General features: G+C 40.3%; 2 protein-coding genes across 3 annotated transcripts in view; both read left to right on the top strand.

The window, feature by feature from the left end:
* The window catches only part of GNPAT (glyceronephosphate O-acyltransferase), a 31,884-nt gene extending 26,454 nt beyond the window's left edge, over positions 1-5,430 (top strand). For both annotated transcript variants that reach the window (XM_014053072.2, XM_014053073.2), the window contains exons 13-16: positions 758-857; positions 948-1,041; positions 2,775-2,836; positions 4,855-5,430. In XM_014053072.2, the coding sequence (XP_013908547.2) occupies positions 758-857; positions 948-1,041; positions 2,775-2,836; positions 4,855-4,898 (300 nt within the window). In that variant the 3' untranslated portion in view covers positions 4,899-5,430. The remainder of the gene's footprint in view (positions 1-757; positions 858-947; positions 1,042-2,774; positions 2,837-4,854) is intronic.
* A 7,115-nt stretch (positions 5,431-12,545) lies between these two features.
* On the top strand, positions 12,546-18,532 carry PDCD2 (programmed cell death 2). Its single transcript, XM_014053071.2, has 6 exons — positions 12,546-13,003; positions 14,455-14,697; positions 16,316-16,444; positions 17,016-17,131; positions 17,869-17,985; positions 18,170-18,532. Exons 1-6 carry the CDS (start codon positions 12,709-12,711, stop codon positions 18,326-18,328), a joined length of 1,059 nt encoding a protein of 352 aa, XP_013908546.2. The 5' UTR covers positions 12,546-12,708; the 3' UTR covers positions 18,329-18,532.
* The last annotated feature ends 916 nt before the right edge of the window (positions 18,533-19,448 follow it).

Here is a 19,448-nt window from a genome sequence, read left to right on the forward strand (position 1 = left end):
AGTTTTGTTACTTTTCAGATGGCTGAGTCTTTAATTCTCACAATTTTATGCTGTGCTGTCTAGGTTTGGAGCTCAACACCCAATACTACCAGGGAGCCATTATGTGACCTATTTGAAACTGTTTAGGGCTTTAAAGGTTAAATTTTAAGTTGATTCATTGAATGATAACTTTTTCCCTCCATTACACCATTTTTTCTAATTTAAACAAGGCAACTTTAGTATTAACAGTGTGCTCTAATTGATTAGCACAGATATGTTCAAAGGAAAATGAAACATGCACACCCTATTATATAAGATTGCATCACCTCACTAAGCTGATATTTTATATGTAATTGAGCATTATTATATTATAGGATTACAGTGTGCCCATGATGCAGTGAAATGAATATTGTTTGGAGGGCTGAAATTGTCTTATCAAGCCTCTTCCTATTCGCTTTCTGGCTTTTTAAATTTATCCTTATATCACTTATGACACAGTTTACAAGGTGCTTTGTAACGTAATATTTACAGAAACAGATTGAGGTATGAGAAAATTTCCATTCAAAAAAGAAGAAAGAAAAATATATTTTTATTGGGATTTTTTTTTAAATACCTCTTAACCACCAACTTCAACTCTTTCAAATACATGGAAGTTTTTTTTCAGCTCAAATGTTTTCAGTTTCATTGTATGCCTACCTTCCCGTAAAAAGAACAGTGGCTATTTTGTGATGAGCTTAGTAACACCAATGTAACATCAGTTTAAATGTGTTTTTCTTAGATAATCTGCAAATACCTTTTTAATGAAACAAATGAAGCCTTTACTGAGAAGCACTTTGTATTTGGAGTCCGAAGCCTTGCTTCCCAGCTTCTGGAGACAGGTGTGGGATTTGGACATTACAATGCTATACTGATGTTAGCTCTTAAATAGAAGGACAGCATTTTTCATTGTCCCCATTCCTCCTGTTTAGGGAGCACTCAGTGTTATGAGGTCCTGTCTTCGGATATGCAGAAAAATGGTTTGGCTGCTTTTGTGCGACTAGGCATGGTGACCAGAATGAAAACGTGAGTATATATCTAGAACTCTAGTATGGTCCTTGCCCAAGTTCCCTAGAGCTGTAGCTAAAATCATGAGCATTTTTTTTTTGCCCATGAAGGGATCTTTCCTTGTCCTGTTCTCATTTTCCACCCAGTTTTGGAGACATTATATTTGACAGTACCATATACTGACCACAAAGAAGATTAACTAGCAAGTTTGTATATGTTTTTTTCTAAAGATTTATATTAATTTGATCCCTTTGTGAGCCAGAGTGTGTAATGTACAATCAAGTACCCATGAAAATGATTATTCAAATTTTAATAAAAAAATATAAAATTTCCAATAAACCATTAAAAGATTGTGTGAATTATGTTTTTACGCCCCATCTTAAACTGCAGTAAGGAGGGGCTTACTTCTTCTGGCCAATTGTCCCATAGCCTGGTTTGTATAATGGGGAAAAAAAGACAACCATTTTTGGCACTAAAGGCAAAACCATGGCAACATCCATAAGAATATACCTTCTTAGGACTTGGGTATGTAGGAGTAAGCATGGTGTAGAAGCTGGTGTTCTTGTACCTATCAGTATGGTTACACATCTAATAGATTGGATTGAAACTGAAATATTTAAGAGAACTGCTGGAAAGTTCCTGCAAACTCTACCACTACTGTTGCTACCACAATCTGGAATACCAGATGTAGTAGAGAATCTGGGAATTCCATGTCAGGAAAAGTGACAACTCTCTTCAGTGGTCCTAATTTGAAAGCCAGAGCAAACACTCCAATATGTATTGCATGACTCACAGTATGAGATCAGATGTCCATTATTTGACAGATATATAATGATGACATGAAGGACAAAATTCAGACTTGCTGTATTTATTCCCCATAGAGTTTGGAGCAATATTGCCTTAACAGGCAATATCAAAATGACCTGAACAACAATTAGGGTATTCCAAACCCTTAAATCAGATAGCAAATGTTGCCTATGGTGAATTAATTGCTTAATACCTTCTACAGGCTGAGCTTTATTTACAAAGTATTGCGGCTAAAGGCATACCTGAAGCAAGTATTGTAGAAAAGTTATATTAATCTATGGTGACACAAAACATCTTATTTCATTTTTAAGATTAACAATTGTTATTATATGGCATTAGCATATGCCTTATAATAAAATCTGCTGCTCTTCAAAGTTTCTAGTGTATGATGTTTATAAGTTGTAAGCTACCCAGAACCACTTCATAGGGAAAACAGGTGTCATAAACATGTAATAAAAAATAAAACTGAATAGAGAAATAAAATACATTGATCTAATTATTTTGCATAGTTAAACTAATGACAACATCAATACTTGACCTGAACCATACCAACAAGTGTGGCACGGATTCTGATGATATCTTAAAATAGTTTAGAAGATAAATGTTTTTTATGTGCTATTTGTTTTTTTAGATAATAAATTAACAACTATCCCCCAGATTAAAATGAACAGTTATAGTTGTTACTTTTCTTTTAAAAAGACAATAAAGGTGTAAGTTTGAAACAGTAAGAAGCATTGCCAGCTCTATCAATGTGCTAAATGATGTACTTCAGCATTTAATGTCTGGAAATTTTTGCACTGTTGGCATGATTAATAAGTTTAATGTTGTTACATGCTCAGAATAGAGAATTCATAGTCCCTTCCCCCCCCCCCCCCCAATAAAGATTGGATATTACAGAACCTCATTCAAATTGTTTCTCTTTCCCTTCTCACTTCTACCCCCAGGATCGATGGATTCACTTACAGAGTAAATAAAGAATCCCTGGCTAAGACTGCAGGAATGTTTGGTAAGTGTGTATCTGAATAAATTATAAATCTTCCTGCCTTTCATTGTATCACTCTGTTTATATAGATTGTTCATTTAATTCCATGCAAATAAAACCAGTTTTAACTGAATTGTTATCATGTCATTCCCATAAATTAGGGTGGAACACCTTGTTGGCAATTGCCAACGTCCAACATTCTTACTTGTGTATAGCCACAGACCTATAACTATTCACGTTATTACATTAGTTTGTCCTTCCAGGTTTTTTATTTCCTGTCAATTAGATGATGGGTGGAATTTTATCAAAACAAAACCTCCTTTGTATTCTGCATGTGTTCCTATAATTAGGGATGATCTTATTTTAAGACCTGATAAGTGCTGCATAACTGATATATAGGAACCTGGAAACGGGAACTATGACCTAAGATAATATTGTTGATATACTATTATGTCTAATTTTTTTAAATTATTGTTTTGCTGTTGATGAAAAAAACACACTAGAAGTTAGAAATGTTAATATGATTTGAAAATGGATGCAGCAGGAGATACTGAATTATAGAGACATTGAGGTGGAGAAATTTCATCAAATGGCTTATTTGCTCTATTTGTGCTGGAGTTTTTAAATGTAATAAACCTACTACTACCATTTGTCGAGTTCATGGCAGAAAGCAGGGAAAAATATTTCTTTAATGGGTTCCTATGGTAGCCTGGCATGCCAGATTGAATGTGGCAGAAGGCAATTGGGTATTGTAAGGAGATGTATTATCCATATTGACAAAGCTGTTTCTTGTAGTACTTTTTCGTATAGCAACTTACAATTCCTAAGGAACGTAGGAACTTGTAAAATATCCTTAAATTACAAGGAATGATTTATCCTTTTGGAATGATTTTAGGGAGAAAAATATTTTTAAAACTAATAAAGCCAGGCTTTATAAAACAAATTAATAGTCAAAAGCAATGTGGTGACTCAGATTTCTCTGCCTACATTTTTATCTGCTTGAGCTAAGACATGAATTTCATATACTGTATGTGCATCTTTAGCTGCTTGATTGCTTTGATTCTAATAAATAGACAAGATAATGAGGAACTGGGGCTTCTGTTATAGAAATTTAAGAGCAGTCTAAAGTTAGCCTTTTTCTTAAGAGAGACAATTGTGTGGGCTAAACTTCCTCTCTGGCTACATTGACTACTTATAGCAATTCAAAATTTGTCTGGATAAATGATTCCATTTTTATATTACTTGGCTTCCATGACAAAACAAGTAAACAATTCATAGACTTGCTAATGGTAGTAATGGATAACAATACATGCTAATGACCTTAGAAGTGATCAAGAGTTTTAGAAATTCTGGAGGAACTTTAAGGTCTCTATGGCTTTAGAGGATTTACATTCTATGAATGTATTTTTTTTAATTGTAAGCTTTTATCTCAACTGGAAAAAATCAATTAAAATCTTGGAAATCTACTTCCTATTAGTGCAGGCAGAGTACTAAGTTAGATGAACTAACTTTTTGGTTCAGTAAAAGTTAGCTTTTTATTATACTCTATTCACACTGAATTAATATTTGATCCTATAGAATAAGGGAACTTATGTAAACCTCTTATGTTTTTAAAGCAGAAATCAGAAGGTATTATATTTTAGTATTTTTACATTTCTCAAAGTACAGTATTAATATAATCTGTTTTATTTGTTGCAATGAAATGGAATTGGAGCTCTATTGTGGTTTCAATGATGTTAATAATTCTACCATTATTAATAGAAATAATTCAAGACAACAGTAAAGAAAATACATTCTCCTAGACAAAAGTTTATTTGTTCATGATTATTTGTGACTCCCCATGATTTATCAGACTATAAAAAACAGTGACTTTTATGGATACTTAAAATATCACCACTTCTGACAATTAGTTTCAGTTCATTAAATATTTCTCTCTCTCTCTGTTGCATACTTAACAATGTGCACTATTTGGAATGTTTCTTGAGATCTTTTCTTCTCTCTGTTCAAAACTGTTGGCACACTGTATTCCTTCTTTTTTTTAGAATCTAGGATACCTGTAAGGAACTCAATGACTGCAAGGCTTTAATTGAAGAAGGCTACAATGATTTGCCTTTATGTACACTGTTAACCTTGGAGCCTGGCTGGAAATGAGGCACACAGTGAGGAAGACTACAAAATACCCTTTCCATCTTGACATGTTTTTGTTACACAGTGGTGGAGAAGAATTCCAGAAGTCAAACTGTTTACACCATCACTTGAGGAACTTTATCAGCATTAATGCTTAGGAGTCTTTGTACGTTCAAGTTCCCTGCAGTGAATATCACCTGACTCCTTCTTCCATCCAGATATTAATATTTGAATAGTAAGGTAATATCTGAAATGTTTGTCATGATAACAAGCTGATTGCTTTTCTATGGTTGTTTTGTGGTTGTGAAAAAAAAGTAAGCTAAGGTTATATAACGTTGAAAGCAATATTTAAAGAAAACGATGATTGCCATTGTATTTATGAAAGATTAATCTGTTTCATGGAAATTAATACCCACAAAATGTTAATGATGTAACTGATTTTTAAAAAGGTGGTATTTGCAACTCTTGGAATATTAAAAACTAACACAGAAGGCATGTGTGCTACTTGCTGTTCTCGGTTGTCGCACACAGTCTTAAATGTGCATGGCATTTTTTTCCCCTTTCCTTGCTATTAGGAGCAAATATTCTATCAACTCCCCATTACAATGTCTCTAAAAAAATTCCTAAAATCTGATATTTGAAGAAGATGAGGTCATGCTTTCATTCAATGTCACCACACTCTATATATCCATAGATCCAGAATTAGTGAAAGAATCCATGGCAGAACTACTATATAATACAACTGACACAACCAAAAATACACTGATTGAAATACCCAGAATCAGGGACCCCATCAGCTTTTGCTTTACCATCTACTGTATTTTTCGGAGTATAAGACAACTTAGTTTTTCGGGGGGGGGAAATTTCCGTCTACCAGGTATTCATTTTTATTCCCATAGCAACAGAAAAGTAAGCAAACACAATCTATATAAATAAAAATGTAAATGTCCACTTGTTCAAATCTTAAATCTCCGAAAGTTCTTCACCGATTGCTTTGAAATTTTGACACAACATTGCATTCGAATACGCACGTGTTTTTATATACCTATATTATATAGATGTCACACCTGTGATAGGTAAAAACATGCTTTTTTGAAAACCAGTGCCATCTGTTGGACATAAAAGCAACACACGCTATACTAAATATTTCACGATTCCATTTCAATGTTTCCCATAGCATTGTTATATTGAATTTTCATAGATTTTGATTTATTTTCATTGATTTCATGTGACATTGTGTTGGAATTGAGCTGTGTCGTTTACCATAGCGTTCATTTCGTGAGTATAGTATATTCGGAAGAGCCTCTCTCCAGCTTCGTCCTGATGGTCCCTTTATATGTGTGGCTGGGCTCTGGCCGCACCCTTTCCCTTTTCCGCCCCTCCTCCAACAAGCTTCGGCCATTTCCACCAAGAGGAGCCGAAGCCGTTCGGCCTCCCCCTCCCCTCCCACTGGGCCTTTGTTGTCTGTGGTGGGGTGGCGCCTGCACCATCCCTCAGCCGCCTCCCCCCGCCCAGCCCAGCAGAGCTCCAGAGGAGACGCCAGCCGTGCGCACTCTCCACCCCCTCACAGTGAGCCAGCTATGGCCTCGCCAAGGTGGCTCCGATGGGGCAGCGGTGGCGGTGTCAGCCTGAGGCGCAGTGGGGCTGGGGCAGCCACTGGATGCCCCATGAGACGGCGGCTGCAGCGGCAACATCTCTGGATGGGGCCGCGGCAGGAGGGGGCTGCCTTGCGTCTGCATCGCCAGGGGCGGCTCCTTCCCCCTCCTCCGCCTGCTCCTCAGGGGACGCCAGATGCCTCCCCTTGCTGCTGCTGCTGAGGAAAGCTGGGTCGGAGGCGGTGGCCACCTCCTCCCGTCCTCAGCCCGGCTGGGCTGGGCCTAGTGCAGGAGTAGCTGCAGCAGCCTGACTCAGCGGCGGAGGCGTGAGAGAGGAAGAAGATGGCACAGCCCGCGATGCTGCCTCGGCGGGCCAGCAGCAGCAGCGGTGCCAGCTTGGAGGACTTCCCGCCCGGCCTGCTGGCACAGCCCGACGCTGCCTCCTCCGGCCTCCTCCTCCACCTTGGTCTCCTCCTGCCCTCCCAGGGACCTCCGCCACAGAGCCTGGCGCTGCTCTCACAGGGAGGAGGAGGTGTTGGGGGTTTGGCAGGCACCCAGTTGAAGAAGAAGAGCAGCTTCCAGATAGCAATAGCAATAGCAGTTAGACTTATATACCGCTTCATAGGGCTTTCAGCCCTCTCTAAGTGGTTTACAGAGTCAGCATATTGCCCCCACAGTCTGGGTCCTCATTTTACCCACCTCGGAAGGATGGAAGGCTGAGTCAACCCTGAGCCGGTGAGATTTGAACCGCAGAACTGCAGCTAACAGTCAGCTGAAGTGGCTGCAGTATAATGCACTCTAACCACTGCGCCACCTCGGCTCTTACGTGACCCCAGCACTGATCTTGGCCAGCCTCAGATCCAAGAACAGCATTGCTGAAGACACGGAGAGCTACGATGACCTGGACGAGTCGCACACCGAGGACTTCTCCTCCTCCGAGATCCTGGACATCTCGCTCTCCCAGGCCACCGACTTCAGGGAGCCCGAGCGCAGCTCCTCCGAGGAGACGTTCAACAACTTCCACGAGGCCGACAGTCCCGGCGCCATCTCCCCCCACCAGCCTCGCACCGCCCAGCAGCCCTGAGGCCTGACCAATGGCAGCGCCCAATCACCGCCCCACTACGCCCACAGGGGACATCCCCAGCCTCCATCTCATGCTGGGGTCCCCCCGCCCATGTCTGGAGCGGCCCCATCCAGCCCGTCGTTCCGGAGGCTGCCTGTTCGCAGGGAGCTTGGAGGGTGCCAGGCCGGGGCCTGTGGGAGCGTCCTCTATGGCAGCTTGCAGTGGCCACCGTGGCTCACTTCCAGGCAGGGGCCGCCTCTGCCAGGGAGCCGTGGCCAGTGCAGCGAGTGGCAGGGCCTGCCAGGTGGGCAAGATCCTCACGAACCTTGCCGCTGCTGGCAACGGCATGACCCTGCACGGAGGGAACCACCCTGGGAATGTTTCTTTCTTCGCATGCCTTTGGTAAATGTGCCCGGTCCAACGTCTTTCCAGCAAATGGAAATTGTTTCTCACATGGACAATTATATGTTGCGTGTTCTAGAGTCCACAAACCAGACAATCTCTATATCTGCAGAGACAATGGACCACCAAAAAGTATTGTATACCCTAAAGCATTGTGAAATTAAACATACTAGAAACTTGCGCTTTCTTTTTTCTTTCTTTTCCAATTAACCAGACTGGGCCACAGCAACACGTAGCTGGGTACAGCTAGTAGTATAATAAAATGATACTTTTTGCCATTTTTTTCTTTCCCCAGCAGCTGGGAAGGGGAGGGATCTCAACTAGATCTGGGCATTCAGCCAAAAGCACTCAATCACTTAAAATGTAACAAACATGAATCAACAAACCAGCCCAGTGCTTGCCTGAAGGAAACCATTGAGAAAACTCAGATAGCCATCGGAAAAATCCCTGCCTTGCCCTTAAAGGGATTATTCCCAAAAGAATAGAAATCACATAGCCAAAGGAACTTTGGTCTTGCCCTTGAGAGGATTATCTCCCAAAAATAGAAACTGGACAAAAGAAGTACCTCTTAAGGCAATTTTTTTTCCCAGTCCTAATGCCTGAAAGGGAGCTTCACTTGTTAGTAACTCATTACGGCTGAAAAAAGCTTCCAAAAAGCTACATTAGGAGTATAAGATGCACCCAAATTTCCACCCTCTTTTAGGGGGGGAAAAGGTGTGTCTTATACTCCGAAAAATATGGTACCTTCAACTTGACAAATAACTATACCAACAAATCAGAAGAAATACCCGTAGCATCATCATTCTCTGGACTTATAGCAGAAACCATAGTCCAACACCTAGAAACTATAGCCAATTATAGAATTATAGGTTCCACATATACAACCCAAAGTATGGATCAGGTATGTGATGACACCTTTGTCGTAAAAAAAGGAACAACTAGAGAAGACACATGAAGCTATCAGCAACATCTTCAAAGGACTAAAATTTATAAAGGAAGAAGAAAACAATGCACTGCCATTCCTGAATATTATTATCAGCAATGATGGCAAATTAGAAACATGTCTATCATAAAACCACCCACACTAAGCAAGTGCTCCACTAGAAAATAACAATCCAACCTCCCACAAGTTTAGACAAGCATAAATACTCCAGCGACCCTGGACATCAAAAAAAAAAAAAAAAGGAAACATCATCTATACCAACACCTTCCAACAAAATAGATACACATTTTATCAAAACATGCTTGACCACTTATCCCACTACAGCACAACTAACACAAGCTGTGAAAAGCTGTGAAAAGCTTTGCCATACATTAAAAATGTCTCAGAAACAACCCACAGAGTATTACAGCCACAGGACATCACCGTAGCACACACATCAACTAAAGCCCCTAAAATATCTTAAGTAAACCAAAAGATCTAGTAGCTTCAGAAATAAAAACAGGGGTCATCTACAACATACAATATAAGAGCAATTACAGCCTTTATGTAAGATAAATTAGCAGAGCACATCTATGACCACCAAGTGGCAGAACACATGATGAAAACTCCTTAATTGCACAAGACATGGACAGACTTCACCATAGTTTCAATTCTAGACTAAATTAGGTCCCAAAATACCAAACTTCCTGGATGCCTGGCACTCATCAACAGGCACATAGAGATAAACAACATCTACATATCATTCAAAACAGAGAATCAAAGAGGGGAAAAAACCACAACACCACCTTAGCAGCAATTAACACCAAAACCAGATCACAATCAAGCAGTAAACAATACCCTAAGCAAGGAAATACCAACATACACAAAAATCAAACTAAACAGCTTAATCAAGGAACCACCAAAAACAATCCCATCAACACTGTCAGGGCAGGTGTCAGCATCACTCCATTACATAATTAGGAAAGGAAGACTAAGAGACTCCATGGTTTGGAAATTCAAAGTACTTTTACTAATTATAAATGAAATTCCCCAAGAGGGGAGAGCCAGACATATGTAAAGCCGTTGACCATTTGGCAGCTTCACCATCCAAAGATAAAAGAACCATTCTGACCCTCATGACATCAGTCTCAAAATCACGGCCATAAATTTCCATGTAATTAAAAACCTGCATAAGAAAAGAGGCCAGGCCAGCAGAATCACCATTGTAACGCACAGGCAAGGGAGGGATTTTAGCCATCCGGTGTCTTCGGGGGGGTGGGGCCCCTTGGTCAGCAAAACCTCTAGCTGCAGGGGGTGAAGCAGGCCGAGGGGGAGGGGGAGACGGCGGGCATGGGTAATGTTGCTGCCAACTTCTCCAGTCTCTTTCATTCTCCCCACTTCCTTCCCCAAAGTACCTTTGACCCCAATAATCAGGTAATTCACTCCTCTGGGGTTTTCTCATAGCTCCCTGGTGCTGCCAGCTTCTCCAGTCTCTTTCATCCACCCCACTTCTTTCCCCAAAGTACCTTTGACTCCAATAATCAGGGTATTCACTCCTCTGGGGTTTTCTCACGGCTCCCGTCTCCAGCGTTGGTTGTCGGGGCTGTCTTTGGGTGATTCCAGCATTCCAGCTTGTCTCTGCCTCTCTTTGTCCCACCGAAGTCGACCATCGGGGTGGGGGAGGGTCAGCCTGGCTGGAAATTTGCAGTTGAAATAAATCTTCGTGCAGGGAGAGGTCGGGCGGTCCGGGCTCGTGAAGCGAAAGTTCGGGAGGCCCTACTCCGCTGGAATCCGCACCTCCAACGGCCCCCTCCTCCTCCCTGATCGGAGAAGACATTTCCTCCCTTCACGGTAGATGTAAATCTCCTGGAAAGGGTTTTTGAGACTTTGCTTCTTGTCAGCATCACTCCATTACATAATTAGGAAAGGAAGACTAAGAGACTCCATGGTTTGGAAATTCAAAGTACTTTTACTAATTATAAATGGTAAGCAAGCAGTTGCGAAGCAAAGTCTACTTAATTAGGCGCGAAAGCGATTGATATATAGAATAGCCCATTCCCCACCCCTTAGGATCATAGCTCCAGGCCAATCATAAGTCCTTCAAGTGTCAGGTGTGAGATAACTTCAAACAGGCATCACGAAGATGGAATGTCGAGGCCGTTAATCTACGCGGGAAGCTCTCACGCATGCGCCATCCGAGCATCTCGAACATCCTAGAAGACTCCTCCAGCACATCAATTAACCCCTCCCAACTACCAGCCCTCCCTCCCCGTTTCATGGCAGCTGAAGCAACAGCAAGGCAGAAGCTGACAGCAGGTCACATATATATAAACAGTGCAAACCTCAATCTCTTCTAGCACTGATGTTGCCCAGTTGGTAATGAAATCTCTGCAAGAAAACAAACAAGTTCAGAGATCACCAAAGACCCCCACACTATAAGTTTGAGTAAACAGAATATTAAATATTGTAAAAAGAAAAAAGTAGCACATTCCAGGTCCTTTATGAAAAAATACTGCAAATCCAAAAAGTTCTATGCTGTTTCAGTTCCCCAGTTATCACTCCATTCCTCATAAACAATTTAAAATTGACATAGAATTACAGTGAAGCTTTCATAGAATCAGGTTTGAAATACTGAAGACTGGGCAGGGCACATCTGCAGGCATCAATACCTCACTCTTCAACTGATAACAAATGTGATGTAAAAGTGGCCAGCCAGGCTCCTGCCTCTGAATTGCTGCTTATCTTGGAACAACTTTCTTTTAGCCTCACTTTATTTGAAAGACAAATAAACATTATTTTACTTTCTATGCAAAAGAAAAATAAATGGCTACCTGTACTATTCTTATTTCCCACACCTACAGAGGGCAAAACCTACACTCAGGAATTTAAAACTATATACATATATTTTAAGGACTCTGGTAATTTTTTTTATGACTCAAGCAACTGTCTGATGAAGTGAACCATAACTCATGAAAGCCTTTTACTATAGTAAAAAGTGCTTATCCCTGTTTTGGGGGGTGGAGGTACCTCTGACTAACACAGCTCTCCTATCTGAGCTCTCCTGTTGTTTTAAAAAGATGGGGATATAAATAGAACTGCAAAAAAGAAATCACACTGATTAAATCACACAGTTGGTGTAAGGATGATCCTAAAAACTGCGGGGTCTTTGGTGCCCTCTGAGCTTGGTTGTTTTCTTGCAGACTTTTCATTACCCAACTAGCTTCCCCATCATGATCCTAAAAACTGCCCCAAGACGCAGCAAGAATCCAGTCTGCATGAACGGAAGACAATTTGATCTCGCAGCGAAAAGACCGTCTTCCTTTCCCTCCAATATCTGCTACTCTACCCGAGTTGGAAGAGAGCATCAGAAAAGCAAAAGTCCCTGTATCGAACTGATTGCGCGATTCACAAGTCCGATCCATGGGACAAGCTTTGTCCTTCAGTTTTCATTCGGAAACCGCTCGGCAAAAAGCGGACCCTTTCTCTATACCAGGAATGAGCCACTATGGCCATTTTGACCCCGTGGACTTCAAGTCCCAGAATTCCTGAGCCAAGCCGAGGTGGATCAGGAATTCTGGGACTTGAAGTCCACAGGCCGTAAAATTGTCAGCGTTGCCCACACTTGCTGTGTGGTGAAGTGGGAACCGACTGCGAAGTGCACCGGGATAGAGAAGCCGCCGCCCCGCTAGAGGCGCTCGCTTCTCTCGTCGCAAAGTTGCCTGGCTGCTGACATTTTCCGCCGCTTCTGGAGGCGGCTGCCGCCGAGTGCTTAAAAAAAAGAAAGAAAATGTGCTCGCACCAAGTCGAGTTGGGCTTCGTGGAAGAAGCGGCACCTTGGCGGCTGCGCAGTGACCAGTTTCCTTGCAAAGTCGGGGGCAGGCCTGCTTGGCTGGGCGAGGCCGGCTTGCCGGGACCCTCCGAGCTTCGGTGCGGCGTATGCGGGCAGCCGTGCGCGTTCCTCTTGCAGCTCTACGCGCCGGTGCAAGAGCGTCCTGAGGCCTTCCACAGGAGCCTCTTCCTCTTCGGCTGCCGCCAGCCTTCTTGCTACCGCCCCGCCGGCCCAGCCCCGGGCAGTCTGAAAGGTGAGGGGGCGCTGCACGTGGGTGGATCGTCCTTTGCAAGAGTCCCACCCGAGAAAGAGTCGGGGGCGCAACCCTCGATTGCGACGACACAGCTCGAGCGTTCCACGCACGTGCGTGCTTGTGTGTGTGTGTGTGTGTGTGTGTGTGTGTGTGTGTAGTCGAAGCATCTTCTGTTTGTTCACTTGGGAGTAGCTTAACATCCCCAGGGACTGTGCAGCGGGCTACCTCCTGAGAAGGAAACAGCTGCCCGTCTGAGGAAGTGGCTTGTAAATAGGTGGTAATAAAATAATGTTAGGTTTCAAGATGCAAAAAGACGGTTTTGGTTTTGGTAAGCCTGTTCTCAGAATACTGTACAGGATAACAGCGTTTGGATGGGACCTCGGAGGTCTTCTAGTCTAACTTGTATCTTCTATCTTCTTCAATCTTGTAGCGCAAGTTTCAGACAGATAGTGATTCAACAACCTCTTTGAAATCTCCATTGTTGGAGCACCCACAAGTTGGGGACTCACTTTCTTCTGCTTGGAGATTAATAGTGGACAATAGTGATTAATAGTGGACAATAGTGAATTGTCTGGAACAGGACACAGTTTGTGGTATTAAGATACCACATTATAACGTTATGTTATTTAAGCACCCATAAACCTGTTGCCTTGAAATAACTACACTGTACATAAGGTAAAGGTTCCCCTCGCACATATGTGCTAGTCGTTCCCAACTCTAGCGGGTGGTGCTCATCTCTGTTTCAAAGCCGAAGAGCCAGCACTGTCCAAAGACATCTCTGGGGTCATGTGGCCAGCATGACTAAACACCAAAGGTGCATGGAACACTATTTACCTTCCCACCAAAGGTGATCCCTATTTTTCTACTTGCATTTTTAATTGCTTTTGAACTGCTAGGTTGGCAGTTCATAAAGGAACATGATCACATGTTCTGTGAACTGCCCAAGCTTTCTTAAGCAGTGGAGCATACACAACCAGCTTTTTTTTTATTATTTACCAAAAATTTTGGCCAGCCCCTCAAAGAATGATGCAGTTTCGCTCATTCAGTTGGCTCTCCCCAGGTTTTCACCATCCATTTTACAGATCTCGCCTTCTGCATGGCCTTGCCAAAAGGAAGTACTAAAGATGATTCTGGCTTTGATTAGAGGAAGATGGGAGACAGAAGTTTCAGGGCAACACAAAGCACTATGTAAAAATGTAGCAAGGAAGTGAATGAAATAAATATTATTTATTTCTATTAGTGTGGCAAAACATCTCATTTATATGCTGCCTATTATTCCATATTCTGGACATTTTTTATATAGAGCCTTCAAGAATTAAATAGAATACGCGAAGGTTAATTCCAGGGCATCCTCATGTATTGTTTTGGCGTGGGAAGAGATTAAACTAGAATTACATAAAATTAGTATGTCATGTGTATTTCTGTTAGATAATATTTTTTTCTCACTTAAGTTTTTAGGAATCAGCTTCCAAGAAAGAATGATACTTACTCTTATAATCCACCACCTGAAGAGCCACCTTTGGAAGAGTTACCTTCTGTGAATCTGCAGCTAAAATGCGGAGCTATGCTTTGCAGAGTTTGTGGTTGCTTGGGACCCAGCACATGTTCCAAATGTCATAAGGCTCATTATTGTAGCAAAGACCATCAGATCAAAGACTGGAAAGCAGGACATAAGGTATCATGTTTGCAGCCTGGTAGGTAGCTAGAGATACCCTTGAACAATAAGAGTGCACCAAAATAAAATAAATATAAGAATGTATGTTGGAACATACAGTCTTTTGATTTGTGATTAGCACTCTAGTTATAAGAGAGTTTATTTTCTATGTTACTAGCACCAAAAAATTGGACGTGATTAATAATGTTTTATGCCAATGTCTTTTTAATGTTCTCTGTTGGTATCTTTCTTAGAATAAGCACCATGGTCTTTAAAAAAAAGACTTCTAGTGGAAAAATAAGGAACACAGTTATCTACATGCCTAGTTAATGGCTTAGCTGTGGTTTTATAAATATTATTTTCTTTAACTTGTTTATTTTTTAAAAAAAAGCAAAAATGCTAGGGTTAGCATTGTCAACTCCAGTTGGCCCTGCCATGCTATAGGTCCTATTTGCTGCTGCCCAATTATGCCCTTTGTTTGTTCATTTGGGAGCTTTAGCCAAAATGGTAGTTTGTTTTGAAGCTTTTTGGAAGAATCCTCAATCTTTAAAACATAAATCTATTGTTCAATTAAATAGGTATACTATGGGGCTTTTTTTAGGGTTACTTGATTTGGCTCTCTGGACTTGGCTAACACATAATTCTAGGCCAGAAGTCATTATTTTTAAGATACAAGGGTCATATATACCACATCAAAGGCAAATAAACAACATTTGGCTTAGTACAATTCTGAATGTAAACCATATTTGCTGTCTAGTAATTTTGAGATTTGTTGCACAACCTCACAAAGACATATTTGTGTCAGGAAAAGTTGCTCTAATGTATGTGAAATAATGCAGTGGTCTCAAAGTTAAAGGATTTCCTACCACCACCACAGGCACCAAGAAACATGCTTAATTAAAACATCTGTTTCCTAATTCTAATCAGAGCAGAAATATTGAGTAGAGGAGAATGATCAGAGGTGGTATTGGACTGGTTCTCCTGAACTGCTAACGGAAATCGTGGGTGGCTGCACCCACTTGCCCCAGCTCTATGCCATCCCATTTAGGCCCTTTTTTCACCAAAGGCTCATCACGGAAGACTATGCATGTAGGTGGCGCATGCAAGTGAAGCACATGCGTGCTCACATTTCTGAACCGGTAAGTCAATACCACCCCTGAGGATGATATTGTTGAACTTGGTGTGGATTGACAATTCTTTACATGTCAGGGAGAAGGAAACCCAACTGGAATTAGCAGAACTCAGAGAGAACTGAAAAACAAACTATTTGGTGGAAAGGATTGTCATTTTTGGAGAACAGATTAGATGCCAGCAAGGAGAGCTTGAGAAACATGCTAGGATCAAATTATTTTCCCCTGTTCTCATTAACTTCCCTGCCATACAAGTGAGCCCATAAGTGAAAGCCCATAAAGTAGCTGAGAGAGGGAGTGGAATAGATTTGTGGGAAAAAATCCATTTTAATTTTGTTTATTTGTTTAAGGCTATATATGTACAGTTAAAATAAAGCCATAGTATATGGTCAATATCATTGTAAGTAGAGAATGGGGTTTTCTGGAAATTTTTTGCCTTTTCTCCACCTCTGACAAATGTATAATAAAATCTAGGAGAAAGTAAATGAAGACTTTCTTCATTTTCTTTATTGGCTTTTTGTTTTATAGAAGATGTAATTCCGGATCATAAATTTCTGTTCCCCGAGTATGAAATTGTAAGAGAACATGAGGAGTTGGATTCTGTTGCTGTCAATGACACAGAGCAGGAAGATTTAGAGAAAAATGATGACACAACAGGTAAATCTAGTGAGAAATATGAATGAGTCCATGTTTCAATACTGTAAATTTTTATTTTAAACTGAAGTATATCTTAAAGAATGTATAGATTTGTCTTTCAGATCAAATGATGAGTTTTTAAAAAAAAATTACTTAGAGTTTGCTTAAAAGTTAAGAGTTAGCCTCAGACATATAAGTATGTTGTGTCAGAACTGTATTGAAGTGTAATTGCTAAAAAACATCTGGTTCATTTTCCTCTCATTTTGACATTGAAAGTACATACCACGATAATAGAAGCTGTAAGGTGGATTTAGCATTGGTTTTAAAAAGCACCACCAAATTCTTCTATCCCAGTTCAGATGAAAAGAGAAAATACTTGCAACATCAATTTTCAGTTTTGCTCTGCGCAATGCAGATCTCATTTTCTCTTCTTTTTTGCAGGCTTCTAAGATGGACACAATATTTTTCATTGTTTATGAGCTTTTTAAAAATCAAATTTCATGAATACTGACTCATTCCTGACAGACTCAGCCAAAAACATTTTTTACAATATTTCAGCGTTACAACTTAAATACTGTTATTTTCCCCCCAGATGAAGCTTCTGAATTATTAGAAGAGATGTCCTTAGAGATGATGGCAAAACATGAAACTCCGGAAGATAAAATTTTTCAAATATTCAAAGAAAGAATATCTTTGGAACCAGAACAGGTGTTTTAAATGTATTTTTCATGTCCATTAATGTGATATACTGATATATTAGTATGGGAATGGGATATGAATAATCCAGCCCAGAATTTTGTCACTTTGAATTAATTTCGTACTTTGTGCTACCAAAACGTTTAGATGGAGACTAGCAACAAATTAAATGAAATTTAAAAGAGTTGAATGTTGGAAATTGAGCCATTAGTACCGTTCTGCATGGAAATGCTAGTAAGACAAAGGCCACAACATACTAACATATTAACAAATGTGTGCATATTATGTCTCATCTTTCAACTATGCCTTAATCAAGAAAGGAAGTGATGTGAATCATGCAATCTTGGACTGGTTGTCATTTCCATTTGCCAAATTGGGATTTGAAAACCCAAAAGCCTGAGCTTCAAAATATGGCTTATAGTTAATAGCAGATGTTCCATATTCATGATTGTTAAGCTTTGCACATAGAAGGATAGAATGCAAGATGGTGATGTACTTATTAACCCTTTACAGTGGCTTAGAAACTAGAACAGGTTTTGGGGGAAATTACCAAGATGATAATCACTTTAGTGGAAGCATGTTTCATACAATCCTGCAACTTAAGTAAATACATGATACATAGAAATCAGTATTTAATACAAGATACTTCTGTCAATTGAAAAAGAGAAGAATTTCTTAGTTCACATGATATATACTCCTACAAAATCTACATAATTCTATTTTCAATTCTGATTCTTCTTGAATTTCAGATTATCAGATACTGCAGAAATGGAGAAGGGCCCATCTGGATATCAGGGTTAAATATTCCTCAGGACACAGATATTCCCAACTGTCAGTGTGGTAGTAAAAGAGTATTTGAATTCCAGGTATGGATGTTTGGCAGGATTGCACATAAAAGGCCATAAAGCTTCTTTTTAACACAATTTCTTTGTTTATCTACTTTTCTCTTGGATATTTCAAAAAATTGATAATAGAATAATATGGTTATAGATTAAAGTGATTTGACCACTTAGTTTTAAAAGCTCACTTAAAGTATTTTGTCTGTTTAAGGTGATGCCACAGCTTCTAGCTCACTTAAATGTCGACAGTCTTGGAGAAAGCATTGACTGGGGGACACTGGCTATCTACACATGTACTGTGAATTGTGATCTAGGAAACCACTATGCTGAAGAGTTCATCTGGAAGCAGGACATTTCCAATTCTGTTTAATTTCTGCAAAGCTTAAGCAGCGAGATAGTTTTCTTCCGTATCGTAATTTTTTCTTACTTTTTATATTCATGCTGATAACAATGATCACCATGAGACTAGAGAGGTGATTATTTTACTAAAACTTTGAAGTGAAAAAAAAATCAATCATGAGAGACATGATGTGGTGATACATTCATTATAATAAAGGCTCAAGTGAGAAATGAATTGTTGTTTCCACTGTTTATTTTCCTCTATTCAAGCTTGAGACCATTCCCACTGCCACCCTTAGTGTCAGAATTTGCTTTGGGTGAATTTGCTTCTGTCCCATAACCATTAACCATCAGTTGCATTGTGGGAGAGATCCTCGTCAACTTATTTTTCATTGTGTTCATTTTGGATGCCACCTTAGAATAATTTATATCCTGAAGTAGAACGTAAGTAATGGTAATAACCATGGCTTGGGACCAAGTTATCTGAGGGACCATCTCTGCTGGTCACATGTACCTGTACCATCAGAGCGGGGAGACAGGGAAAGTTGCGGTTCCCATTCTCGAGGGAAATACACCTGGTGGGACCCAGAAGAAGGGTCTTCTCTGTGGTTACTCCCTCTCTCTGGAACATCATTCCCCGAGAGATTAGAATGCTCCCCACTCTAATACTCTTCCGAAGTGCGCTGAAGACCTCATTCTGCCAGTGGGCCTGGGGAGTGGGATGGAGCCCATTAAATGGTTCGTGTGATTTACTGTCACGGGGGAGGGGGAGTGATTTTGTTACATTGTACTATATTAATTTATTTGATTATTTTGATTGCTTTAAATGTGGTCTTATATTCTGTAAGCTGCCGTGAGTCACCATGGGCGAATAGGCGGCAATATAAATTCAATAAATAATAGTTTGTTTCAAAGGACTACTTACTTGGAAATTTAATTTTACAAACCAGGAAAGCTTTGGCAAAATCAGGTATGGAATGAAATTTGAAATATGGAATTCATAGTTTATTCCATTATATAACTATGGAACACTATAGTGAGATCATCCAATCCAGGAACTGATTCTTTAGTTTCTTTGATGAGAAATGGAAATAAAAGATTAGCATCTTGGAAACATATAGGTTGGGAAAAAGCAAAGCAAGCAATTTTTT

This window comes from Thamnophis sirtalis, unplaced genomic scaffold, assembly GCF_051295495.1.
Source record: "Thamnophis sirtalis isolate CommonGarterSnake01/CBP01778 unplaced genomic scaffold, rThaSir2_p1.2 scaffold_6, whole genome shotgun sequence".
NCBI lineage: Eukaryota > Metazoa > Chordata > Lepidosauria > Squamata > Natricidae > Thamnophis > Thamnophis sirtalis.

Bases quoted from the DNA above. Each gene is read 5' to 3' on its own strand.
- PDCD2 (XM_014053071.2), top strand. From the start codon at position 12,709: ATGTGCTCGCACCAAGTCGAGTTGGGCTTCGTGGAAGAAGCGGCACCT. The intron at 16,445-17,015 runs GTAAATCTAGTG...TTTTCCCCCCAG, and splicing joins GAAAAATGATGACACAACAG to ATGAAGCTTCTGAATTATTA. The intron at 17,986-18,169 runs GTATGGATGTTT...TGTCTGTTTAAG, and splicing joins AAAGAGTATTTGAATTCCAG to GTGATGCCACAGCTTCTAGC.